At 29.9% G+C, this 11,007-nt stretch overlaps 1 protein-coding gene across 1 annotated transcript; it reads left to right on the top strand.

Annotated features, from left to right (window-relative positions):
* Nucleotides 1-3,342: 3,342 nt before the first annotated feature.
* On the top strand, nucleotides 3,343-10,173 carry LOC123270107 (hormone receptor 4-like). The gene is made up of 4 exons (XM_044736043.1): nucleotides 3,343-3,630; nucleotides 4,017-4,597; nucleotides 4,687-4,831; nucleotides 9,744-10,173. The coding sequence occupies exons 2-4, from the start codon at nucleotides 4,033-4,035 to the stop codon at nucleotides 10,171-10,173; spliced, it is 1,140 nt and encodes a 379-aa protein (XP_044591978.1). The 5' UTR covers nucleotides 3,343-3,630; nucleotides 4,017-4,032.
* Nucleotides 10,174-11,007: the final 834 nt, after the last annotated feature.

Raw genomic sequence — 11,007 nt, 5'->3', positions numbered from 1 at the left:
ACTTCAACTGAAGAGTACTTATTTTGTTAGAATTTTGGTGGTCACCTTTCGATAGCCACTACATAATTAGTCATGTTAGGCTGATTATGAACCTAACAATCACTCAATGTGATTTAGCGTTTATGCGCAACGGTATTTTTACAATTCGGTTCGCGCCACAAACGATTTCTTCCTCGTTGCTGATGAACTTCATATCCAATGAGATCTTCCTTGCGGAAAACATCACTTAAGCGAAGAGTTACTTTGTAAAGTTTGTCCTTTCAACATCCTAGGGCATTGACTCATACTTGAGATCGTTGAAGTAGGTCAGCCAGTGAAATTGATCTTGTTTCGATTAAAATATTTGACATTTAATGGCTTCGAATATTTGTTTGTTTCGTCTCTTCAGAATCTGTAATTTTAAGAAACAATTAGTTTCTGATAAAAATTTAGTCAAACAACTTAAAAAATAAATGTAACAATTGATAAAAGCTTGAAAAAATTTTCAGATTTTGATTTGTTTACTTTTAGTCGATTAAGATTGCAATAATTGTTTCGGCAATTATAAAAATTGATTTACACCCACAATAATTATTGTATTAACTCTAACCGCCGCCCTATAGAAAAAGATAACCTCGGTTAGAATTTCTTATTTAACAGAAAATAAAAAATAAATATAGTTTTTCTTTTAGACTGATACTATCGGAGATATTTGTCAATAAAAAATTTCATAATCAATTTGAGTACTTAAATTCTATAACAGTAGACGTACATCATAAACAAACCTCTACGCTGCCACTATTAATCTATAATTCCCATGAAAATGTACCTCGAGCATCAAAGAATTGTTTAAAAGTGGTAATCTATAATAATTACATTCAATTGATTTATAATTTTTAAAATTATTACTTCCAAGGGACTCAATTACAAGTAAGACCTCACAACAGTCTTGAAGGTTAGGTTGTTTGTGTTTTGTTGACTGCACTCTTTCTTCTAACTTCACATGTTTCTATTAGTTCACTAACAGTGCGCGTGTGGAACGCCAAGGATGTGCGCGGGATATTTGAAACGTTTCTCATTTCAAACCTCATTCAAGCCTGCAGTACATAGATACAACTCGATCATATACACTTCAAATATTTAGCTGATTGTTTCTTGTTTAATGGTTGTTAAAAATGATTTCTTAGCTTTATAATTATTAACTAGTCTACAATTTTTTGTTTTAATTCCTAATAAAATTAAAAAACTTTTTTTTTTTTAATTTTGATTTTTTAGCGTGGCCCATTATCACAACAAAAGTATCCAGTTGATATCCACAGATTCGGTAGAATCTGGCGCCAAGTCCCGTTCAAAAAAGACAGACTACCGACTGTGTTTACTGTAAGCAGAACGGTATTTCGAGGTTGCAAAATTTTATTTAATTATATGGTTCTCCTTTTTCCAAAATGATATATTATAAAAGTAATTTATACTTTATTTTACTGATATTAATTAATTATAATCAATTATAACACCTCATTCACTTAAATTCACTTAAAATTATTAAATTTTGTCAGCACAAACCATAGTAAGCCCAGAAATTTCGATCCTGACTTTTTTTCGATGGAGAATGATGACAGCCACAGACTACATAAAATGAATATGTGTGTAATCCTTCCTATAGACACGCAACTACAGTAAAAAAAAAGTGATTCATAGCTTGCATCTATGGCCGCCAGGGTGCACTGGAATTATTTCTACATAAACTGTAGCTTCAACGAGATAGCTCACTAAAGTTAGCACCCCAGAGTTTTATTTTTTAATTTTTGAACTTTTTTTTTATCACATCGTTAGTTCGTCGTTTGTTCTTTGTTGTTCACTATCAACATTTGTTAGTTTTCCATTTATTTATTTTAAAAAAAATTTATTAATAATGTACCCTTAAGTTAGCCCCCCTATCGCATTTTTCAATATTTTTGTAGCAATACGGGTCATTAAACCTCTGTTTTTGATTGTTTATGTATATAAAACATTCGTTCCTACTTCACATTGTTTATTTGTTGTTTAATTAACATTTTTAATTAGCTGAATATTTGTATTCTAAATATTCGCATTGCGCATGCGCCAACTTTACATTTAGACTTTTAGCGCGGTCTTTTGAAAATTATAGTGACAAGCACATTTCATATGTAAAAAATTTAAAAATCTACAAGTGTAATTTTTTAGGAATCACTTTTTAATTAATTTAAATAATTAAAAAAAAATTGTTAGACGTCAGCCAATATCAATATCATTAAGTAAATAAATAAATTACTAATAAATATCCATTTCATTATAAATTTCTTAAAAAATATAGAAACAATTTTTAATCAATGCATGTATATTTTTTTTTAATACTCATCAATTCTATTTCCATGAATACTACGAACTATTATTAAAATAAAAAAGAAATAACAAATAACAAAAATTTTAATACTTTATTAAAATGAAACTTATTATAAAGTTATTAAAAACTACACGTTGCCTTTTTGTATTGTGACTTCTATAATTAAAATTACAATAATAATACACTCACTCTAATCACTGTGCTTGTCACTATAATTTTCAAAAGACCGCGCTAAAAGTCTAAACGTAAAGTTGACGCATGCGCAGTGCAAATATTTTGAATATACAAATATTCAGCTAACTAAAAATGTTAATTAAACAAAAAATAAACAATTTGAAGTTGGAACAAACGTTTTTTATACATGAACAATCATAAACAGAGGTTTATCGACCCACATTGCAAATAAAATATTAAAAAATGCGATAGGGAGGCTAGATAAAGGCACATTTTTAATAAATTTTTTTTTAAATAAATAAATCGAGAACAAACAAATGTTTATAGTGAATAATAAAGAACAAACGATGAACTAACAATGTAATAAAAATAAAGTTCAAAAATTAAAAAAAAAAAATTCTGGGGGGCTAACTTTAGTGAGCTATTAGGTTGGGTTTTACTTGTAGTAAAAAATTCGAGTAGCCGAATGGAACGCCACCTGATGTTTTTTCTGTCGTTTAATGTCAGTACGACTTACCCTGATAGCCACCTTACCAGAAACTTACTGTCAATCTACGACCGCAATTGACAGCCAACGGAAAGAGTTGGCAAAGCAAGCGGTTTCAGTTAAGTTGCCTATAAGTTACTTTGCAATTCGATGTCAAGACTTGCTGTACAAGTATTTTAGTCAAGTTGCCTATTAGTTACTCTGCAATTTAACTACAAGTTTGATTGGTAACTTGTATTCCGATTGCGGCTATATAAATTTTCGTTATAACTGTTATTCAGTGAAGAATTACTGCCAACTTGGTGTTAAGTTAGCCGTAACTGCTGGAAGTCAACACTTTCAGAGTAAGCGCTGGCTATCAGGGTATTTATTTTATATGAATTAGAAGTTTCCCGCTTTTATTGCACGTTGGTAAAAAGACGTTCTAATTTACTTCTCCGTTTGGTCAGTTTTGATTTTTAAATTGACAGTTTGATTGATTTATTGAATAGTAGTTCATTAAAACAGTCATCGAATTCTTAATTTTAAAAAACAGGTGTCGCAGTGAACGGTTAAAAGTTTTGTTTTTTTTCTGACTATTGTGTTCTGTTTATTAGTCATTCATCCTCCATTGTTATAGTGACATGTAAGTACACTTATTTTTGTAATTTGATTATTTATAATTTTCCTCAATAAAAATTATGATTACTATTATTGAAATAACTAGATTATCGTTTTCATAATTTTACTTATAAAAATAAGAATAGCAAAATTATGGACATTAATCGATTATTGATGTATTTGAGGTTGAGGAAAATTATAACAATGATAAATTTATTGACATAATAAAAAGTATATAAAATTAATAATTGTCAAGGGCAAATTTTTCTATAAAAAAGAAAAAATTATACCATAAAAAAAATTATCTATATTCCTTAATAATATAAAATTTAATATTTAATCAAAAAATTAGCCTTTGATAAATGTAAGCTACTGTAATTAAAATTAATGAAAATAAATTTTTTTTTTCAGAATCTATTTAGAATTGATGGCTGAAGAAAATATTCGAGCAGTGAGACAGCAGGCGGCGGAGAGGTATTATGGTTTGGTGGGGCAATTGAATAATCACCCCCATCAACCAACTCTCCCGCCTGTTGTTCAATCGCAGCAACCGCCGCAGCAACTGCAGCATCAGCAACAGCAACCGCAGCAGCATCAACAACAGCAGCAGCAACTGCAGCATCAGCAACAGCAACCGCAGCAGCATCAACAACAGCAGCAGCATCAGCAACAGCAACAGCAGCAGCAACAGCAGCAGCATCAGCAACAGCATCAGCAACAGCAGCAGCATCAGCAGCAGCAACAGCAACAGCAGCATCAGCAGCAAATGCAGCAGCATCAGCAACCGCAGCAGCAAATGCAGCAGCAAATGCAACAGCAACAACTTCAGCAGCAGCAACAGCAACAGGATCGGCAGTTGTGGGAGCTGCAACAATTATTGATGCAACCGGTGCCACCGCCACCGCCACCACCATTGGTAGCGAACCAGTTTCCGACTATGTCGGCGTTCTCGACGTTGCCTTCCGGCATAAATGGCCCGTATCCAGCACCACGTAAGTATGCCAAAAATTCAACGAATGTCTGTTTCTATCTAATAATTTTGAAATTTTTATTTGATATATATTTATTTATTTTCTTTCAGTAAGACATTTTACAAATCAACGCCATTTTGCGGCATCCAACAGGCCATCGAGAGTTCGGAGGCATGTCCGTTGGAGCCAGGAGCGTGGCCGAGGAGCCCGGGCCAGAGGAAACAGAGGCGGAGCTGGCAGAGGAGTGGGAAAGGGGCCGACTATTAATAATTATTATTATAATTAAATAAAAAATTATATTATTAAATAAATAATTATTATAATAAATAAAAAAATAAATAAAAATCAATGAAAAATAAAAATTTGATGCTAATTATTGTTTGTACGAGCGTGTGTATACGTGCGTGAGTGTGCATGCGTGTGTGTGTGTGTGTGTGTGTGTGTGTGTGTGTGTGTGTGTGTGTGTGCGTGCGTGCGTGCTTGCGTGTTCAAAATAGTCTTAACTCTCGAAAATGTTTTCTTCAGGATTTTTATCAATTGAATTATTATATTATTATAAAAAGGCCTATTTAAATCTAGTTTTGTCCCAAAAGTTTTTTTCTATCATGAGCAATTCCAGAGTTATTCCTAAAATTATTTTAAAAATCGTCAACATATGATAACAATTTATGAATTAGTTTCAATACTGAAAAATTTTTTCTTCTGGATTTTTATCAATTGAATTATTATATTATTATAAAAAGGCCTATTTAGAACTAGTTTTGTCCCAAAAGTTTTTTTCTATCATGAGCAATTTCAGAGTTATTCCTAAAATTATTTTAAAAATCGTCAACATATGATAACAATTTATGAATTAGTTTCAATACTGAAAAATTTTTTCTTCTGGATTTTTATCAATTGAATTATTATATTATTATAAAAAGGCCTATTTAGAACTAGTTTTGTCCCAAAAGTTTTTTTCTATCATGAGCAATTTCAGAGTTATTCCTAAGAATATTATAAAAATCATCAGTTTATGATAACAATTTATGCTAACAATTTATGCTAACAATTTATGAAATAGTTTTAATTATCTAGAATTTTCTATCCTTGATTTTTATTAATTTAATCCTTATTTAATTATAAGAAGGCCTAATTGGAACTAGTTGTGTTCGAAAAGTTTTTTTTCTATCATGAGCAATTCCAGAGCTATTCCTAATAATATTTTAAAAATCATCAATTTCTGATAACAATTTATGAAATGGCTTCAAATTTCTAGAATTTTTTCTCTAATTCTCTAGAATTTTCCAAAATATCCATAGATTAAGTTGTTTTTTTCTTTGTAGATCTGTTTTTTCAGTAAGAAAAACTTCTAAAAGTGGACATTTAATTTTACAACGTTTAATTATTACAATTTTCATGTTTTCATAGAAAATTTTATGCCTCGCTATATTCTTTCTTTTTTTTTTTATTTTTCGCTACAGATCTAAATTAATTCAGAAAAAATTGTGACATTCAAAAACTTAGTTGTTGAGTTTCATCAGAATTCGGAAAAAAAGGATTTTGAAATTTAAATTTTAAAATCTTGCTGGAAGGCTTAAGAGTTTGCAGGAAAATAAACAATTTTTATTAACTCAATAAATACTAATCGATAAAATAGTAACATTTATAGTTGTAAAAATTTTAAAAATAGTAACAGTCATAATCGTAAATGAAGTAAGATAGAAATATATTTAAAAATGTTAACATTTTTTTTAATATAAAACTAGAAATTTAAATAGCGCGCTGCGCGCGCACCTTGATTCTCACCAATAAGGAATCATGGCCCGTTTTTTGCGTTTCGACCTTTGACTAACTTCAAGACTTTCATGAATTTTAATTTAGAGGATCTTCAGAATTAACTATCAAACAACTTTATATGTGTGTTTTTTTAAATTATATTTTCTTCTAATCACATTTTATTTTATTATTAACAGTCAATACCTAAAAGAGCTAAAATTGTTTGGGTTTGCTTTTATCGTAAGTCAGCTGATCAAGGTCTAAGTAGTTCTGTTCGAGAGGTGTTCAGATATAGGTGGCATTTCAATCGAATTGAGCGAAACTTTTATAAGACGATATTCCTTACATAAAGGTGCAATTTCATGATGACGCTTGACGCTGATTCTTACGAACTAAACAATGTTTAGTTTTGACGCTGCATTGATTTAAGATGGCGCTCCACTCGAAATTATATACCCTTTGTGTACATTTGACGCTCTAAGCCAGCGTCAAGCGTCAGCATGAAATTGCACCTTAATACTTAACAACAATATGATAATAAACCCCAAACAATTTTAGCTCTTTTAGTTATGGACTCTAGTTAATAAATAAAACTTAATTAGGAGAAAATATAATTTATAAAATTGCATAGGTAAAGTTGTTTGATAGTTAATTCTAGAGAGTTTATATTAAAAAAGAAATTTTAACATTTTTTATATTTAAAAAAATTTTTAATACAAAATTTGTAATTTTCCCGCGGAAACTATGTGTTCATAAAGTTATAATATAAATAAATTTAAGATTTTCGTTTTTCTCATAGTAGCTACTAGCATTAAAGAAACTTAACGACTAACTGACGTTATAATAAGAAAAAAGTTTAAAAATTGGAAAAAAATAATTCTGAGGGGCTAACTTTAGTGAGCCGTAAACTTAGCCCTTAATTACGGAAGCCTGGTTGGCTCACCGTCAACATACGAAAAAGTGGCGCTCCTTTCGCCCACAAGTTAACTCGTGCACAAGTCCACTAGTGCACTTGTGGACTTGTGGAGGTTACGCGACAGTATTAGAAACGCGCTTTTCGAAGGTGTCGCCATATTGGCATGCGCAAATTCAAAAATAACGTCTTATTTTATTATTGTTTACGTGACGCTACAACAGTGTAGACATTAATATTGGAAATTTAAATTTATATTAATTTATTAATTGCTATTGCTGTAAAATCGCTCTTTAAAATCACGATCAACTTTGTTTATCTGCATAAAAAAAAAAATTAGAAAAACGATTGACTTTAAAGGCCATCCCTGCAACTTCCCGCTCATTCCATACTTAAGCGCTCAAAATTGCACTTGTTACGTTTTTGAGCTCTTTGAGCTCTTCGAGTTAAAAAACATAATTTATTTAAAAATTGCATTTAGTACGTTTTTGAGCTCTTCAAGCTCAAAAATATAATTTTTGTATCATTTTAAGCTCTCAAAGCTCAAAAGTCTGGTAGAAGTTTAATAAAACACTATTTTTTGCATTTTCTAACCGCTATAACTTCTGAATAAATAAACCGATTTTCACGCGGTTGTCGGCATTCAAAATTTCTAAAATAAGTTATTTATTATTAACAGAAAATAATATAACAATTTCCATCAGCACAATCAAGCGAATGTTATCTTCGTTAGGATTGAAAAGGAAAAATGTTCCTGAATCAAGTATGCAAGAAATAGTTTCTACAATCATAGAAGAGATTCATTAATGCAATTACAATCTGGGCTACAAAACCTTATGGAGAAAGTTAAAATTGGAGTATAAACTTCAAGTTAAAAGAGATACTGCGTACGAGTTATTAAAGATTATTGATCCAGTTGGATTCGCAAATCGTTTTGGTTATAAACTGCGACAACGACAGTATATCAGTCCAGGACCATATTTCAAAAACTAATGAGCTCTTAACATCAAAAACCCACGTTGATCGCCGCCAAACCGGTCAAATTTGGTTGATTCGTTCGTGAGTTATCGTTGTCGAAAGAAAACTAAAAAAAGTGTTTTTTCGGAATTACTTCGCCATTCCTAGTTCGATCAATTCGAATTTAAACATTCTTCATGGGGTTCAAAAAACTGCGTTGAATGCCGATAATCGCGTGAAAATCGGTTGATTCATTCAGAAGTTATTGCAATTTGAAAATTAAAAATATAGTATTTTATTAAACTTCTACCAGACTTTTGAGCTCGGAGAAATGATACAAAAATTATATTTTAGCTAAAAATGATACGAAAATTATATTTTTGAGCTCAAAGAGCTCAAAAACGTAATAAATGCAATTTTGAGCGGTTAAGTATGAAACTATAGCGGGAAGTTGCAGGGATGTCCTTTAACGTCAACCGATTTTCTAATTTTTTTTATGCAGATATACAAAGTTGATTGGGGATATACACATGTTGTAGCATCTAAATACTCATTTATCTATGTTATTTAGTTACTTAAAATAAAGTGAATGAATAAATTATTATTTTGTTATTTGTTGTTAAATTCAGTTGTAGTGCCTTGTTTTTTAGAGAACAAGAGACCGTTGAGTTCCCACACGTGTCTTTTATGGCTTTTTCTTCTAAGGACTTGAAGTTGTCATGTGGCAAGGACATGTTCTGTGTTTACTTAAAGATTTTATGGTTTTTCAGAACCTAATACAATATTCCTTTGTATTATTTTCTTGACATTAAAGTTTCTCTTTCGAAGATACGTGTGCACTCAACGACCAAACTCAACAATTAAATCAAATATTAAATCAACTAGAAATTCTAAATCTATTTAAAATATAAATATAAATTTAAATTATAAATGTAACTAATTAACATATTCAAATTCTGTTTTATTTGACAAGTAGTGTCACCTGCCAGATGCAACCCAAAGTATTATAGTTATTGCGACATAACAGCCCAATGCCTAGGGATATTTAAATGTATATATCAAATTATTTTATTGATGCTGATATATATATATATATATATATATACTCAACCTAACCTAAAAATATCTTAAGTATTGTTTCTTAATTCATTTCATTACTTTCTGTAATGTAAAAAATAGCTCACACTGGTGAATTACTTATTGTGACATAGTTAACACTGGTGAAATTATTGTTTAAATTATAATTAAAATATTTATTTATTTTATATCTTAATAAATAAATATTATTTATAATTTTCATTTATTTTAATATACATATATCTATCTATATTTGTAAGTGTACGTTAATTGTTCAATAGGACGATTATATTACATACACATTCAAATATATATATATATATATATATATATATATATATTTATAAATTTTTTCATAAAGATACAATTGCAGTATAAATACAGTTGTATTTTCATTTCTTGTTACATAATTAAAATATTTTTTTACTTTTTCTTTTTGTGTAATATTACACAACGTTAAAGAAAGATATTAACAGTCTGCTGTGCGGCTGATAAAACAAAAATAACGGTCTGCTGTGCGGCTGATAAAATAAAAATAACGGTCTGCTGTGCGGCTGATAAAACAAAAATAACGGTCTGCTGTGCGGCTGATAAAATAAAAAAAACGGTCTGCTGTGCGGCTGATAAAACAAAAATAACGGTCTGCTGTGCGGCTGATAAAATAAAAATAACGGTCTGCTGTGCGGCTGATAAAACAAAAATAACAGTCTGCTGTGCGACTGATAAAACAAAAATAACAGTCTGCTGTGCGGCTGATGAAGTAAAAATAACGGTCTGCTGTGCGGCTGATAAAACAAAAATAACGGTCTGCTGTGCGGCTGATAAAATAAAAATAACGGTCTGCTGTGCGGCTGATAAAATAAAAATAACGGTCTGCTGTGCAATTAAATAGAAAAAAATAATTACAGACATAATTATTTCATTATTTTCGTTGATATAGTATTTTATAAATTATTATTTTAGTTAGTTATTCAAGCTTTTTGTAAACAGCTTGTCATTTGTAAAGTTTTAAATAAATAAACATATTTTTAGTAGATTTCATAGAAATCTAACTATTGCATTTGTCCTCATGACGCAACTTTTGAAAAATTTTGCTATTTCCTGACTCAGTTCGTCAAGCTGGTTCAGAAAATGCCATTAGTTCAAAAGTTTATATATGTATGTATTTATATATATATATATATATATATATATATATATATATATATATATATATATATATATATATATACGATATAACGCGGCTTATCCGGACGATAGCGTCTCTAATTCATAATGGATCCGTTTCAAACTCAACATACTTCATTTTTAGACGATTACCAAGGCCAAGTTTAAAGATGAGCTTAATCGGTCAAGTAGTTCAGAAATTACAGAGTTTCAAAATTTTCAAAATCTTAAAAATTCATTTTTTGGCAGATTCTTTCGCACATAACTTTTGAATGAAATAACTTATCGAATTTTTGTAAATTTTATTTTAAAGCCCATTAAACAAGCTTCAATTTTCATGTCATTTTATTTACCTAAACTTAAAATAACCTATTCGTCTGTAGGTTTTTAATGGAATTTTACTTTTGCAGTCGTTTTTCAATTATTTTGTCCAATATGTCTCATAAAAAATCTATTTTTTATAGTTTTTATACAATTTATATTGTTTCTATAAGTAACCTTTTATTATATTCGTGCGTCTGTCAATCTGTCATGACAAAGATTTCCGCATCACCTTTGA

Source organism: Cotesia glomerata, linkage group LG8, assembly GCF_020080835.1.
Source record: "Cotesia glomerata isolate CgM1 linkage group LG8, MPM_Cglom_v2.3, whole genome shotgun sequence".
Classification (NCBI taxonomy): Eukaryota; Metazoa; Arthropoda; class Insecta; order Hymenoptera; family Braconidae; genus Cotesia; species Cotesia glomerata.
Note: the sequence above shows the minus strand (reverse complement) of the source record. Positions and strands in the feature narration are given on the sequence as shown.